Below are 16,139 nucleotides of genomic sequence, written 5' to 3'. Positions count from 1 at the left end.
GAAATTATCTATTTCCCATGGCTCCCCCACTCACTGAGTCAAGGACCAAGCCACTCACACCCACCCCTTCCTTCAGTGTAAAAGCAAAACATAACCGTACTTGGGCAAAGTGTAACCCGAATAAAAAGTGTCGTTTACCGGGGAGATCAAAGTTATCGTAAACTTACACTACTCGAAAATCTCCCCCCAGCAGGACTGACACTTCCCACTTCCCATGGCCGGAGGAGCGCCGGCAATGGGGGGACATAATCCTGCGGCCCTTCCCTTGCCACTTCACCGGGAAAGGGAGACGGAGTTTTAGACAAGGAAAAAAAAAATCGAATCAGTAGAAAGTCTCAGCTTCCGGAGGCAACGGCAATGTAATGGGAGAGTCTCTGGAGCGGCTGCTGACAGGGAAAACGCGCTACTGCGGCACCGAGGTACCTCCGAGGGGGCTCCGAGGTGGCCTCAACACGCCTGTCGCCCCCTGCCTGAAGGAACCGAGAGACCCGGCGGGGTCCGAGACCGGCCGGAGTCACAGCCAACATGGCGGACGATCGTGAGGGGACCGGCGGCCGTCCCGTACCCCGCCCTCATACCCAAACGCGCATGCGCAGCGCGACGGCGCCTGGAGAAGCCGCGGGGTGGGGCCTGCTCGGCAGAAAGCCCCGCCCACTTCTGGGAAACCCAGCCGGCCGGGGCAGCATCGGGGGGCGGAGCCGAGGCAAGAACCGCGCGCTGATTGGGAGCTGAGGCGGGAGGGGCGGTGCCATGCGGTGACATGCGGCGGTGATTGGCTGTGCGGAGACAGGGGGTGGGGCTGCCGCTGGGCGCCGCCTGTCAGTGAGCGGGAGCTGCCGAGGAGGCCTGAGGGGCCGCGCCGGGCTGTGCCGGGCGAGCTGAGCAGAATCGGACCGGGCTGGACCGGGCTGAGCCGAACCGTGCCGGAGCGGTAGGTGCGGGCCCGGCCACCGCTGCGGAGGCGGGATCCGAGTCCGGGGTGCGGCGTTCGGTCCGGGAGCTGCGGGGTGCATCTGCCCGGTAGGGCCTGGCGGAGCTTCCGCGGCTGCCGGCGGGAGCAGCGTGTGAGGAGCCCCGGCCGAGCCAGGGGGCTCCGAAAGGCCGCTGGGCTCTCCGGGCGCCGCTGCAGCCGCTCCCGCAGCAGTGCTTTGTGTGTGTGTGTTCGGAGCGTGGATGTCACTGCGCTGCCCGGCACCTTCTCGAGTCTGCGGCTCCCGGTGCCCCGAGCTCCTGGTGCCCGCGATCACCCGGCTTTCTGATCTCCTGGTGCCCGCGATCACCCGGCTTTCTGATCTCCTGGTGCCCGCGATCACCCGGCTTTCTGATCTCCTGGTGCCCGCGATCACCCGGCTTTCTGATCTCCTGGTGCCCCTCAGCCCCTGAGCTCCCGCTTCCGCGGGCTCCCGGTGCAGGGGCTTCGCTGATCCCTGGAGAGGGGAGAAGGAGGCAGGGATGAGCTCAGCTCATCACAACACAACCGAGCCAGACCTTCATTCACCTGAACCACTCCGTCCTTTTCACTCCGAGCGTTTCTTTGACACAACTAAATGCCTAATTCTCTCTCTCTTCCCCCCCCACCCCCTGTGGAAAAAGGTTAAAATGTTTCTTTGCTGATTAATAAGTTGCTGCTGTGGTTGATCTCAGATGCTTCCTGTCAGCTTTAACTGCTTACACTAGGAACGTGTGTTGAGTGCTCCGCACATGTACGACACAGCAGTCTGAAACCAGCACCTATAAACAAAGTCTGAATTTCTTTTTCAACTGGCTTTCTAAACGCTTTTATGAGTAATAACTCGCGCTTCTATGCTGTGACATTAGTGATAAGAATAGTTGAATTGAGTGTGTCTGTAGTGAGCTGCTTTATAGCATTTTACCTCAGTTGAAATCTGTTATTGGCATGGCCACCGGATTCCTTGGGAATGAGTCACTTGCTATTAACTATTAAATTTTAACTGTATTAAGAGACTGAATCTTGTAGAGTGCTGTGAAGGAGCATAACAAACAAACATAACTGAAAATCTAAAGGGTTTGTGGGACCTGATCCAACACCACTGGAGTTAATGAACTTGAAGTTAATGAGTCTGTCCTGAGTCTTCTTTCCGTGCTGAATGGGAGGGGGTAGAGCTGAGCTCTGTAGCAGTGATGAGGTGCTGAATTATTAATATAATTGCCAAGAGGATGGAGGTGAAGTGACAATAAATCAGCTTTCCTTCTGTGACTTTTGAACTTTGCTGGCAAGTGTCAAGTGTGTTGGTGGAGACAGAGGGATTGAGACCTGGAGGACAGAAAGATTCCCAGGGTCTGAGATGAGCAGCTGGCTGGGAGTAAAAGAGCCCTGAGTTAGGAAAGAGTCTGGAGATGCTGGGAGAGGGAGATGATGATGCGTGGAGGGACCAGGAGCAGGGACAGATACATGGGAATTGTGTCTGTAGGAGACTGGGCTTTGCTGATCACAGTTTAGTGACACCAGGGCCCTGAAGAACATGGACCTTGTCTTGCCTAAAGGTGGTTCTGTTCCACAGTTCACATGGGAGCTTGTCTCGTGAGAGTCTGCTCAGGCTGGACAGTTAGAAATCATCCCAATCAGTTCATATTTTAATTTATAGTGTGAAATTATCACAACTGAATTGGCAGGACCAATCATAAATTAGGATAATGTGTTGCTGGATCTTGGTTTTTTCAGGGCTGATTTTTTTTTGGGATACTCTTTCACAGGGAGTTTCGTTTATTTTAGTTTTGTGTTAGGAAGAATACTTTAAAGGCTCGTTAGGTTCTTGGTTTTTGTGTTTATTAATATATTATTAAATGACTTGGCAGGTTTTTTTTTAGATTTTCTATTCAAGTTTAACTCACTATCGCTTGGCTTAAATTGGTTTGAATGGTACAAAATGGCTTTGAAATACGCAGTTTTTTATTTTTATACTTATTTTTACTCAATTAACAATAGATACGTTAATTATTTTTTTAGTGACAATGATTTAACACTTGTGTGCTGTACTGCAGCATTTTTTATTTAATTATTTACTATTATTAAGAATTTTTAGAAGGAGAAGATGAAGAAGATGAAGAAGAAAGATGAAGGACAAGGGATAACATTTTAAATCTTCTATCTTGTTTTTTGTTCTCTAAATTAGTTTAAACTCTAAACTTTAACTTTTTCACTCAGAGACTTAAGAAAACTCTCTAATTTACACACTCACATTTTTAGCTTTTCTATTTAACAGTTGTTTTCATGGTGTTATATGAAATTCAGTGTGTTCTTGGATATTAGAGCCAGGTATCAGAGATAAGGGCACACACTCTGTGCCTCAGACCCCAACATAATGTAGAACTGCTTTTATCTATACTAAATTTAACTAAATTTTTAGGTTGGTTTTGCCTGGCACCCCAGCCCTACTCCTTCCCCATAGATTTACATGGATTTTATAAATATGATTGAAATGTAAAGCCACAAAGCAGCACAAAGTAACAACTGGTGGCAGCCTGGCTCCACCTGCTTGGGCAGAATTGATTTTCAGGTGTGTCTGTGGTGGTTGGTGGAAGTTGTCCCTTTAGGTGCTTTATTTAGGAAATAACTTCACAAGTGAGTTGTCAAAGCCAGGATGTTGTTAAGCAGTGGCCTCAGCTGTGTGAAAACAGCTGGGAAGCAAATCCTTATCAGGCTGAAGTTTGTCCTGATTATTTCTGTTCTCCTTGTTTACAAAGGGGTTGGGGAAAACTGGGCATTCTTCGAGTGAATGGGCTTGTGGTGGTGTTTGTAAACTCTGGGCAAGTGGTGGTGTTCATATCTTTGTTCAGGGGTGAGCTGTGCTCGGGCTGTCCTCGAGGAAATGAGGATAAAGGTGTGTTTGGGTGCTTTTAGAAATCTGCTGATAATTAAACCAAGTCAAATATTTTCCTGCAGATTTTGTAACCAAACTATTGCAATATCTTAATGTCTGGCAACTAAAAAAAACAACTCAGGCTCATTATCCTGATGTTTACAGTAAGCAACACCAGTGGCTGAAACAGGATTTGGGAGTATTTACTATCAAACCACTTTAAAGAACATGTTTACACACTGCGTATCGTTTGTAATGTGATGTGCTCATACATAGGGCTGATAGTGCAGTGCTTCAAACAGGGAGTTTGTGGTGCTTTGGGGAGAAGGTTCTTAGCTTTCCCTGGTGCTCCTCAGGTAAATCTGTGGATACACATGAGAGGGACAAGAGGGGATGTGCAGGAGCCTTTGGAATGGTCAGATGGGTCACAGTGGTTATCGAAGGAGAGGTGAAGGCTGAGAGCTCCCTGGAATAGCAACTGCTGCTCTGACTCACCAGGATTTTAATCAGTCAGGCATTCTATTTATTTTCACTTTGGAGCTCTTAGATACACAAGGGAAGTCTCTCTTTTTTTTTCTTTTTTTTTTTCTTTTCTTTCTTTCCTATTTTTTTTTCTTTTCTTCTTCTTTTATCTTTTTCTTTTTTTTCCCCCTTAGACATGTTCACTTAAAGCAGCATTAAGTGTGTGTTGAGGTCAGGGAGCTGTTGAGTGCTACAACTAGTTTTTAAGTCTCTTCTGACACAAACTGAAACTTGTCCTGCTGACAGCTCTGAGCAGTTTAAATCTCCACCCCAGGCCTGGACTGCAGTAACAGGCCTTCAACTGCCTGGGCCAAAACCGGAACTGTCTGAATTTCAGTTCCATCTGAAACGTGGGCAGGCAGGGGAGCCCATGGGTGGCATCCAGGCTGAGAGGAGGCAGGGATGGAGGGCAGTGGTGTCTGGGGTCTGAAGGGGTTGTACAACAATTATGGAATGGTTTGGGTTGGAAGAGACCTTAGAGTTCATCCAGTTTCACCCCCTGCCATGGACAGGGACACCTTCCCCTAGCCCAGGTTGCTCCAAGCCCTGTCCAGCCTGGCCTTGAATCCTTACACACATACATACATACATATATATAAAGTATGTATATAAAATATATATATATACATACATGTCTTTGGCCCCAGACCAGATTTTTAATGTGATCCATCCATGTAACAAGTATAATGTATCTTATTTTTCCTTTGGAAGAACCTGTTCCTTGACAAGGTTTGGTGGTTTTGCACAAGGATTTTGCAGCTAATACCCTGTGTAGGTTCTTTTGGCTGTAGACTTGGCACTTTCTGCCATACTCACTGACAGCTGTTAGGACTGGAAGGTCCCCAAAAGGTGTGTGGTGTTCTCAGTTGACATTCCCTGCTCTAGTGATGCAGAAATTCCTGGCTCTTCCCAGCTCTTGCTTTGTTGTGGTGGTCAGCAAAGCAACATGGCTAAAAATGCTCCTTGTGTTTGATCAAACCAAGAGCAGCTGCAAAGGCAACCTGAGTTAGTGCTCTGTGCACAGAACTCCTCTCCATAAGGAAGTGGGAAACCTCACTGAGACAACATAATTTTTTATCTTCTTTCTTTCAAACTAAATGTTAGTGTGAAGCTGCTGCTGAAAGGGTACACTCAGATGAGAAGAAATCTCCATTCTGTGAAGTTGACTTAGGAAGTCTTACATATATTATAGAGCTCTTTCCCAAGTCTTTTTTGACCAAATGTATGGGCTGGTCCACAAAGCTTTAACTGAAATTCTCCCCAAAGTCATTGTCCAGGGGGATTGGAGGCAGGCACACCAAGCAGGATCCCAAGTTATGGTTTGCTGTGGAGATGTTTGTATGGCTCTTGTCCAGCTCTGAGTTTTTCTCACAACATTTCATGAAACACAGAAATGCTTTTTTAAGGTCCCTGCTCCAAACATCTTCCAGTTGAGATGGGAGAGCTGAAGAGGGACTTGTTTAGAGAAGGAGGGAGGAGGTTTTAAAGGAGCAGAAAGCACGTGGTTATCTCTTACATTAATAATGTTTGAATATCTTGTTAATTCTGACTCCCCTAAAGTCTCAGGTGACCTTATCCGGTATTTTAGTTTCTCCCACACATTAGCTGAGGGAGGAGTTGCCATCGGAGCGGTGCCTTCACAGCACAACTGAGACTGTTTGGCTTTCATTCTGTAAAAACACACTTTCTGTTTTACAGCAGTGGGAACTAACATTAGTTAACCCAAGGTGAGTAAACTCTTAGTGAAGATAAGGAGCAAACAGGCTTTAAGCTGGTATCAAAAGCCTGTTGTGAGTTAGGAGTGCACTATCCACTCTTATCTCCTGCTTCATTACCTGACTTCCCCTTTCTGCCTTGAAAATAACGAGCCCATCACATGGTCCACAGAAGGAAGAAAGTCCAGAATATGGAAATCAAGAATTGCAGCTATATCTAAGTGAGCTGGCTGAGGAAGAGGAGGTTTTGAAAACCAGAGTAGCATTTCTGGGTAGAACACGAGCACCCTCCAGCTCAGGAACATGAAGCTCCTCATGCTGCTCATCTGTGCCTTGTGTTGGTACAGGAAGCTCATCCTGGAGCACATAAACAGGCAGGGGAGCCACATGGGGCTCATGGGGGTAAATCCTGCTCTTACTGGGCTTCCTGTGGATCCTCAGGTACCTGTTTGCTGCTCCCCAGGGTCCCTTTTATCTAGAACTCCCTGAGAAGGGCTGTGGGGTGGGTCTGGCCTGACACCAAGTGCCTGTGTCTGAATTAATGGGACTCAGGAGCTCTTTGCACCTCTTTGCCCCCTCCACATGCACAGAGATGAGTCAGGCCTGTTCAGTTCTGAATCACAGAATCACTGAGGTTGGAAAAGACCTCCAAGGTCATTCAGTCCAACATTCAACCAAATCCCACCATGCCCACTAAGCCATACCATGAGGTGCCATGTCTGCTTGGCTTTTGAACAGGGATGTGGACTCCAGCACTGCCCTGGCCAGCCCATTCCTATGCCTGACCAGTCTTTCAGTGAAGAAATTTTCCCAATATACAACTTGAACCTCCCCTGACACAACTTGAGGCTGTTTCCTATTGTCCTGTCTCTTGTTTCCTGGGAGCAGAGCCCGACCCTCAGCTGGCTTCAACCTCCTGTCAGGAAACTGTAGAGGGCAATAGAAGTCTCCCCTGAGCCTCCTTTTCTCCAGGCAGAAGTTACATTTCAAAAACTATTTAAAAGTTATGATTGCTTATTTTTAATCACAGCTTCTGCCCGCCATGCTTTGCTGTACACACCATAAAAATAGTTGGCATTTAACTTTTCCAAGGACTGAAAATTGTGCAGCAACAGTTAAACGAGGCTGGGTGTGCAGGTTCTGGTCCTGCACAGCCCCACAGACCTGAGTCACACATTAAACTGCCTGAGCTCTGCCTGGGTCGAGGCCGTTGCTCACAATTGCTGCCTCGGTCTCTTTGAGTCTGCAAGTCAGGTAGAGCTTTATTGACTTTAATCTCAGTTATATTTCCTTGTTATTCTTTGCTGTTTCAGAGGGCAACAAGGACTTGGAGTTTTGTTTCTCCCCTCTCTCTGTTCTCCTTTGACTCAGCCAAGGAGGGACTTGTAGAATTATATCATTTTGGCGATGAGGATTCGTTTGTGCTGAAGGACCTTGAAGGTGAGGGGAGGGCAAGGAGAGACAGAGTTAATGCAAGTCAGGAGAGAGTGAGGATAAAAATAACTCTGAACTTGTCAGTTTGGTCACTGGTGACTGGGTTAGTCATCTGGCAAGCTCTGCTCCTGCTGCTCCAAGGGATTATTTTACAGCACTGAGAATTGACATAATTTCTGTAGAGGAGAGGGAGCGGGACGGCTGTAATGAGTGGGATACTGTCATCAGCACTTCTTTTGCACAGCAGCTGTTCTCTGTTTGGCCGCTGAATGTGGTCATTGTTGACTTTCCTTGTATACCTGCCAGGTTGTTAGGTGACTCACAGCACCAAGGTTCATGCACTTGGCTCCCAAATGCCTCCCCTTTTCCTTGGTGGTCCTTCAGGCATGGAGCACCCACTCATTTTGTCATTTTCCTGAGTCATCTCTGTTGCCAGGAGCCTGTTGGAATAAATGTCCTGCTGCCCCAGGCTCAAGGTGGGAAAAAAGGAAAAAAAAAAGGGAAAAAGAAAGAAAAAGAAAGAAAAAAAAAGAAGAAGAAAGATTTGTGCAGATTGAAGTTGATGAGCCTCAAGGAGTGCTCCTGTAATAGTGCTGATATCTGTTTTCCTGGCCTCTGTTAAAGTGTCCCTCCTTGTCCTATCCTGGTTTGTGGTACTTAACAGCTGTGTATATGGCCCAAGGTTTCTGAACTTCCATTTAAGGGTGGAAATGTTAATTTTAAGGTTTTATACATGTATTATGGGAGGACTGGCACAAAGAAGGGATCTCTGCACATTCTTTTTGTAGGAAATCAACTGGTTCAGCTTCTCCAGAATCCAAGGTGAGGGGATCAGGGGCTACACCAAAGCTGTGTTCCCCAGGGGCTCATGCTGTAGGGAACTCTCCACTCTCCACTTTGCTGATTTTCACCCCTGGATATTCCCATCAGTACCTCAGTGCTTTGCTTCCTTGCTGGTTTATGCTTCTCCCTTTCCATCCCCAGCTCCCTTCCACGTTCCCCTGTGCTGCCAGTTGGTCAAGGTTTGGCCTGTGCTGGGACTTGTTTGGAGCTCCATTTGTGTTCCACAGCTCACAGCCTGGGCTGATCCCCTCCCCAGCTCTCAGGCAGAGAGATCTGTTCCAGCACCATCACTGTCCTCTATCCAACACCAACTTCCATGGATCCTGCACTCTGTAGGAGCTGCACTTCTGATGGGTTTGAGCAAGGATTGCAGGAGGTGTTGGTGATGTAGAGGAAGGAAGGGGTGAGGGAGGATCTGTGGATGGGCAGGTTGGCTGTCGAGCCTGGCTTCATTGAGGGAGAATGAGAAATGGCTTTGAGGATGACTGAGCACAGGGGAAAAGGGAATTAGCTGGGTTTATGGCCATTCATGTGCTGTGAGAGCAAGTGTAATTCCCTGCAGGTGCACTCTAGGAGAACTTTCATGTCTTCCCTTTTTCCCTTTTTTTGGGGATGAATATTCTTCCTGTTTAGTGATATGGGAGTTCCTTCTTCTCCTTGGTTTTGCTGTTTATAGTTTAGGGGATATACCAAGAATTCAATTTCTCTGCAACCTATGTGGTTGCATATTTTCAGTCATGAGAATGTTGACTATTCAGATCTTCAGTGGTCCAAGTCAGAAATGGAGGACTGGCACTGGGTTCTTCTCCAGCTCAGAGCGCTGGCTTCAGAACAGGACCTTGATTTGAGTTATTTATTAATCTGATACCTTCAGGAGCCTCCTGATTCTCGTAAACCTGAAGCTGCTTCTGTCTGTGAAGTATTTTGACAAATGTTTTGTTTTTCTGTTCTTGCTCAGTGTCTCTCTGAAGCTGGGAAATGGCAGTGATGGGAATTGAATGCCAGGGAGCTCCTGATCCAGCCGTCAAGCACAAAAAGGAGCTCACAGCTGCCAAGGGGCTGAAGGAGACAGTGAGTGAAAAGCAGAGCAGTGTTTGCAAAGTAGAAGATTCAAAGAAGGTCATCTTTCACAGTCAGTGGAAAATCCTGAATGATGTAATCACCAAAGGAACAGCAAAAGAAGAAACAGAAGGAGGCTGTGCATCAATTTCTATTATTGCCCAAGCAGAATGTGAGTAGCAGGGCGGGCTGCGCTTCATTGAGAAAAAGGAATGTGTAAAGAGGGATGAGATTTCACTCCCTTGGCACTCCTGGAGAGCTGAGACCACATCTATTTGTAATCCCAAGTGGGGTGGAGCTGATGACACATCCCAGACTCTATTTAGGAAGCTCATGAAATCTCATAATAATGTGGCAGCATCCACTGAATAAAGCATAAATAAAAGACCAGCATGAAGCCCGTGCACCTCAACCAGATTTGTGTTCTGTGTCACCTGTTCTTAGCTGACTTCTGAAAGGTGTTTAAAAGAGGGGATAAAGAGGAGGAAACCAAAGTAAAGCTGTCATAAAGAGCTGAGGGATCAGGAGATACTGGGAGCCTCCTAATTGTGGGGGAGGAAGAATGTAGTGTGGGCGGTGTGACATGACTGTGCAGTGATTGTCTGGATCACTCATTTAGCACAGTGGCAGAGCTGCTTAAGTCCAGTTGTTACTAGGAGAGACTTTACCTGGTTTAAGACAAGTGATGATCCTGTTTTTTTTTTTCACACAGGTGAAAACAGTCAGGAGTTCAGCCCCACTTTATCAGAGAGATCCTTTATTGCCCACAGTAAACGTTACAGGTGAGAGACCTCTTAATACAAACACCCCTCTTCACTGTTGTGTCTGCTGACTTGCCCTTGTTCCAAAGCACCCTGGCTCTCTGCACTTAAAATATTTTTCCAAAAGCACTCCTGTTGGAATTAGCTCTTCAGTCTAAGGCCTGGTAAGAATGTGTCTTTCCCAAAACATCTTCCTGTCAGGAAAAAATACAAGTTTAGGCACAAACCACTTGAAACTGCTTGAATTGTCTTATTGTCAATGTCTGCAGATTTGCTGCCCTTGTAGCCTTCTGCCTCTGTTTCTTGATGGTCAAATTTGTTTTGAAATTACTGATTTTTTTAAGGTTCATAGGCTTGAAGTAGAAGGATCCAAGGAGAAATTTTCAGTCTTTTTTAACTGAGCTGTGTTGATGCTTTTGAAACTGTTACACCATCTGCTGAAAAGCTGTGTGAAACCTGGGCTGCTGCTAGAAGGAGTCTTCAGAAAAGGGAACAGCTTAATTTCTTGGAAGGATAAAAGGGGATGAGAGAACCTTTGCTTAATGTCAGCATCAACAACAGAAGTTGTGAACACAGAGAAGCTGGAAGTGGTAAAAGGGACAGTGACACTTGTGATGGACAAGTGGAGGTCTGGTTTTCTGGGAACTGGTTTTCTGGAGTCACCTGGGAGTGAGCTGCTTGTTCTTCATGAGGAATATCTTCCAGCTGGGGCACATACTGGAACTTTCTTATGCACTGCAACCTTGTCAGGCAGTCCCAGCACCCTGAAATGGGTGACTGGGGTACAGAATTAGGTGCTGCCTGTTTCCTGATGGCTTCAGACACCTTGTGGGATGTGTGGTTTGACACTGCCCAGTGGCTTTATGATGTGGTCCCATGAACCATCTGAAGAAGTGCAAAGTGACCCATTTCTGAGGGGTTTTATGTGGGATCTGGGGTTTTCTGGGATGCATACCAGCTGTGTGTTCAGGCTGATGCCTTGATGCCAGAACTTTACTTATGGCATCTTTTAGCACTCAAACATCAGGAAAAGATGGAGATAGTGGCTGTGCTCTGCATCACTGATCAGGAAAGGCAGAGGAATGTATCAGAGCTGTTCCGAGTCAATGGAACAATTGCTTCATTTGAAGATCAAAAGTCCTGTTTTCTCTTAAAGTTTAATTTGAAAAATCTAACTGCTATGATTGGTATTGGGTCACAGAATCACAGAATGGTTTGAATTGAAAGGAACCTTAGAGACCATCTCTTTCTGCCCCTGAGTAACTGCAGGCAAATATCCCCCATGAGAGTTCATCCCTTTGTGCTGACCCCAGCTGGAGTGTTGTGTATTCCTAAAAAACATGTTGTAGTATTGAGCTTTACAAGGCAGCACGTTTTGGTTTTTTGAAGCTGTTTTATTCAAGTGCACTTAGTCATCTCTCTTCTCTGTGCAAAGCTCTTTTTTTCATATTAGAGCAGGCACTGATATTATGAACACATTTATTAATTTTAATATTTTTTTAAAATAGACTGTGTTTATACATCATCTCTGTGTTCACTAGAAATCAACCACAAACTGTCTCCGAGCAGCCTGGAGACATGCTGTGCTTTTCCCTCTACTTTGCTATGTCCAAAAAAGAGACATAAAAGAAAGCTGGAGAGGGACATGGACAAAGGAGCTGGAGTGACAGGACACAGGGAATGGCTTCCCACTGCCAGAGGGCAGGGCTGGATGGGATATTGGGCAGGAATTGTTCCCTGGCAGGGTGGGCAGGCCCTGGCACAGGGTGCCCAGAGCAGCTGGGGCTGCCCCTGGATCCCTGGCAGTGCCCAAGGCCAGGCTGGACATTGGGGCTGGAGCAGCCTGGGACAGGGGAGGGTGTTCCTGCCATAGCAGGGGTGGCACTGGATGGACTTTAAGGTCCCTTCCAACCCAAACCATTCAGTGACTGTACATTCCAGTCTTGTTGTTCCAGAATTTGTAAGCCCTGGGACACTTTAATGTTTTGTTTCTCCCACATCCCACCATTTATTTTATACAATGCCAGAGGTGCTGCTCTGCCTGGACCTTGAACTTAACCCTATTAGAAGGCAAGAAGTTGTGTTTTAGTTCTTTGTTGAGTTAGCAGAGTTGCTAATTCTCTTTCTGTGGGTCAGAGGTGTCACCTGAGCTGTGTTTGCACTGTCCCATCTCAGAGCCCTGCTGTGTTCTGGTTTCCAGCAGCCGCTCGGACAGCCTCGATCACATCCCCAACAATGTGGCCCATGCCACGGAGGGCAGGATGGCGCCCACCTGGCGAGGGAGGCACCGGGGCAGGGCCAAGAAGAAACGGCACAAGAAAAGATCCAAGCTGAAAGGACAACCTGTGGCTGCTGGCAGGAGAAGTCCAAGAACTCCAGAACAGGAGAGCTGCACCCCAATTCCTGTCCAGGTGAGAATCTTCAACCATCCTTTTGTACGGTCCCTGCAAACTCTGAACAGCTCCTGGGTGAATTTTGGTGTCTATACTGAGGTTCCTGCTCAGCTGTTTGGTTTTGTTTTCTAGGAGGATGAATCCCACCAAAGTACTCTTTACAGAAACAGTTTTTGGGTTCCTGAATTTAACAAAGACTTGGGCTACGATCCACTGTCTTTTGAGAAGTGTGCTCATGCTCCTTTGTCCACCGGCAAACTCCATTCCCCAAGGAGCCAATACAAAACTGAACTGCACAAGCTGATCAGCCCTATTCAGTGCCTTAATCATGTTTGGAAACAGAGAGACACTGTTCCCCAGCCTGAGACTCTCCATCCTTTTCCCTACAACATCCTTCCCCCCCATTTCCCACTTGTGGATAATCCTCTCCATGCCATGAAGCACAATGCTCTGGACACATACTTCCATGGTGACCTCAACTATCAAGACAGTCGCTTATCTGGCCTAAACTTAGAATATAATTTCACCAAATACATCAACCAGTCTGTGCAAACCAGTTCAGACAAGCTTTCTGTGGAAGAATATTTGGTAGATGCCTTGAAGGGAAGCGTGAGTTTTGGTGAACCACAAAATTTAGCCAGCCTGGCCAAGACGTGGAGAGGAGGTGGGCTGGAGCTGAAGGAACAATTCCATGAAGCGAGTGAAAATGAAGGCGTGCTGCTGAACGAGGTGATCTGAGCCACACTGGGGTGTGGGAGGCACAGTTTCTCCTGGGCTTTGGGAGAGGGATAATCTGCATCCACGTGCTTGCTTCTAGAACTGTGATTTCTGAGTGGTTCTGGGTCTGGTTGAAGCTGCCAGATAACAATGCAGAGTTGTTTTCTGCAGGAATTAAAGCCCTGCCTGTCTCAGAGTGCTGGCTCTGTGCTGTGCTCAGTCACCAGACACACACACCTGTCTCTGAGCAGTGCTTCTGTGCTTAGTCAGTCTTCAGCCATGTCCTCTGTTTGCTGGGGAAGAGCCCAGTCCGTTCAGCCAGGCTGCAATATTTATTGGCTCTGGATGAGCTGGAGTGTGACAGAAACCAGGGCTGGGTAGAAGGGGAGGTGCAGGAGACCAGTCTGTGCCTCTGCTGGGACCAGCAGCTCCTGCAGTGTCCCTTGCAGCATCCCCAGCATCCCACAGGCACAGAAATTTGTATCCTAGGGACATGATTCACTTCTTCTGAATTCAGTTCTCTCTCAACACCTTGAAGTCCTCTTGGAGGACTTCCCTGGGGTCAGTGTGACCCTGTCAGTATGATCTGTGGATTTCAAGGTGTCCCTTACCTGCCTGAACGTGTTCACACTGACACCTACGGCAGAGTCTCCATCTACTGACTGCAGAAAAGCTTTAGCACAGTGTCTGCATTTAGTCACAGCAGCCTGGGTTAGTTGTAGGATTCAGCTTTGTAGTTAGGTCCTGCATGAGAAGGGAGGAACACAGAGCTCCAAAGCCATCCAAATCCTGGCAGCCTTTCTTTACAACTCTGGGGTGCACTTGTTTAGGACCAACAGAGCCCACAGAAATCAAGTAGGCTGATCCTGCATGGTTTCATCTCCAGCCTGTTGCAGAAGTAATCTTGTACTGGGATTTCTAGAGATGGGGCTGTGATTGGGATTTCTAGAGAGTGCTGTGGTATCTGTCCTTGTGCTGCTTCTGAGAATGTTGATCACTGTCCATGCAGCTCCACATTTAAGTGTCTCTTTCCTTCCTTCATCTTTTCTCTTTGGACTTGCAGAAGTTGAAGCCAGTGGATTACGAGTACCGAGAAGAGGTTCACTGGACAAAGTGCCATGGTTCCTTGGGCATTGGCTCTTTTGGGGAAGTGTACAAGATAGAGGACAAGCAGACAGGATTTCAGTGTGCTGCCAAGAAGGTAATTCTGTGTGAGAGAATGGGGGTCCTGGCAAGACCAGAGACAAATCAAGCACACAGAGAGAAATCTTTTCCCAGGTCCTCTTTAGGGCCTTGTTGTACAGTCACAGTGAAGTGCTGCTGTTTTCCAAGGAAAAACTTCAGGGTACTGGCAGAGAGAGGAGCAGATGGAGGACCTGTATGTGCACAGGGGCCAAGCTCAGCAGCCAGAAATAAGCTCATTTGGCTTTAAAGTGTGCTGAAAGGGATCCTGGATGCTGAGGCAAGAGTAGAGATTTCTGAATGATTGTGAGTGACTGCAGGGGAGCAACAGCCGTGTGGGTTGTCTGTTATCTGACTATTCTTATCTCAAACCATGTCTGGTGTAAATGCTTACATGGCAGGTATTTATTTCCCCATTGAAAAAGGAATAAAGTAGGAAAAACCCGAGGCAGTCAGTAGGCTCTGAAAACGGAGCTTTCATCTCCTCAGTGTCAGCAATGTTGGCACATTGTTCTGAGGTGATGCTGTTCCAGATGCAGCAAAGGATGTGTGTTTTTCCAGAAGTTGGCACTATAATCTATTGTACTCCAGGATATGCCATTGTCACATGATGTAGGAAGTGTGTGGAATATAATTTGGATCAGGGCATTGATTTGGGGGCTGCTGTGGGGGCCTCAGAGATGCAGACAGAGGGATAATGCAAGGAGATGAGGAAAATGTAAACTATTTTATTTGAACTTACACTTGAATAGTTTCATCACCCCTGTGAACTGATGTTTCTCACATTACTTCACTAGAAAATTTCATGTGGGAAGTGTTTGCCTTGAGTACAAAAATATTTTGTGCAAAAAGAACTGTAACTTTTTCAGTTTAAAATGTTCATTTTCCTCCATTTACACTGGGCCCAGCTTGCTGTGCTCCCTGTGGTAAGATGTAAGTGGCAAGATAAGCTAGTGTGTGTATTAATTTAACCATTTCATAACCATTCAGCTGTAGAAACAAACATCTTTCTAGCACATAGAAAATGAATTCCTATTCTGCATCCTCACAGTTCAGGTGTGAAATATTTTGCTGACACAACCAGCCTGTTTCCTGTCAGTGTGTAGCTATTTAAATGTATTATCCATTTGGCAAATCCACAGTCTTGGGAGAAATAGCTGTTCCTTGTGGGGTGTATTTTCAGGAAGGAGGGTGGTTGTGCTGAAAAGGGAAACATGAAAGTAGGAGAAGCTGAAGTCTTTCAAAATGTCATTTTCCCCCCTAATTACTGAAGGATAAATGATGCTTCATTATATCAGAAATGCATTTTCTTGGCTCACACTCTGAAAGCAGAGAGTTCTAACATGCAAATTGGACATTTTCTCTGCTCTATTTAATTTCCCATGAGGAACTGTCTCCAGTTCCTGCTTTGCCTCCCTGTGACAGGAGGGCACTACCTCACCTTCTTTCACCAGACTTGGTGCTGGAAGCACCTGCTCTCCAAATTCTTGAGATGAAAGAAAACCAGCTATAGCCAGATTGCTGACAGAGAAGAAACATGATGCATCTTTTTCCCACCAGAATCTTCATGACTCATGTTTTCCTTCTGGACTTCAGCAAATTCTTGTTTTATTTACTTTGGCTGAACTTAGTGAATAAAGTTTTTCTTTAACCATTTGCAGGATGAGCACCACCTAACAAGGTGATCATGTA

General features: G+C 46.6%; 1 protein-coding gene across 8 annotated transcripts in view; it reads left to right on the top strand.

Annotated features, from left to right (window-relative positions):
• The first annotated feature begins 805 nt into the window (after positions 1–805).
• The window catches only part of MAP3K14 (mitogen-activated protein kinase kinase kinase 14), a 28,926-nt gene continuing 13,592 nt past the window's right edge, over positions 806–16,139 (top strand). For 6 of the 8 annotated variants that reach the window (XR_009279671.1, XR_009279669.1, XR_009279668.1 and 3 more), the window contains exons 1-6: positions 806–931; positions 9,294–9,566; positions 10,107–10,176; positions 12,356–12,566; positions 12,681–13,277; positions 14,329–14,466. Coding sequence is in view for 3 of the 8 variants with exons in the window: in XM_058857947.1 (XP_058713930.1) it covers positions 9,314–9,566; positions 10,107–10,176; positions 12,356–12,566; positions 12,681–13,277; positions 14,329–14,466 (1,269 nt within the window). In the remaining 5 variants the exon portion in view is untranslated. Of the gene's footprint in view, positions 936–9,293; positions 9,567–10,106; positions 10,177–12,355; positions 12,567–12,680; positions 13,278–14,328; positions 14,467–16,139 lie in introns of all 8 variants that reach the window. The other 2 variants (XM_058857949.1, XM_058857948.1) reach the window with 2 other exon arrangements.

The sequence above is a fragment of the Poecile atricapillus genome, chromosome 27 (genome assembly GCF_030490865.1).
Source record: "Poecile atricapillus isolate bPoeAtr1 chromosome 27, bPoeAtr1.hap1, whole genome shotgun sequence".
NCBI lineage: Eukaryota > Metazoa > Chordata > Aves > Passeriformes > Paridae > Poecile > Poecile atricapillus.
The sequence above is the reverse complement of the archived record's forward strand: the minus strand, read 5'-3'. Positions and strand labels throughout refer to the sequence as shown.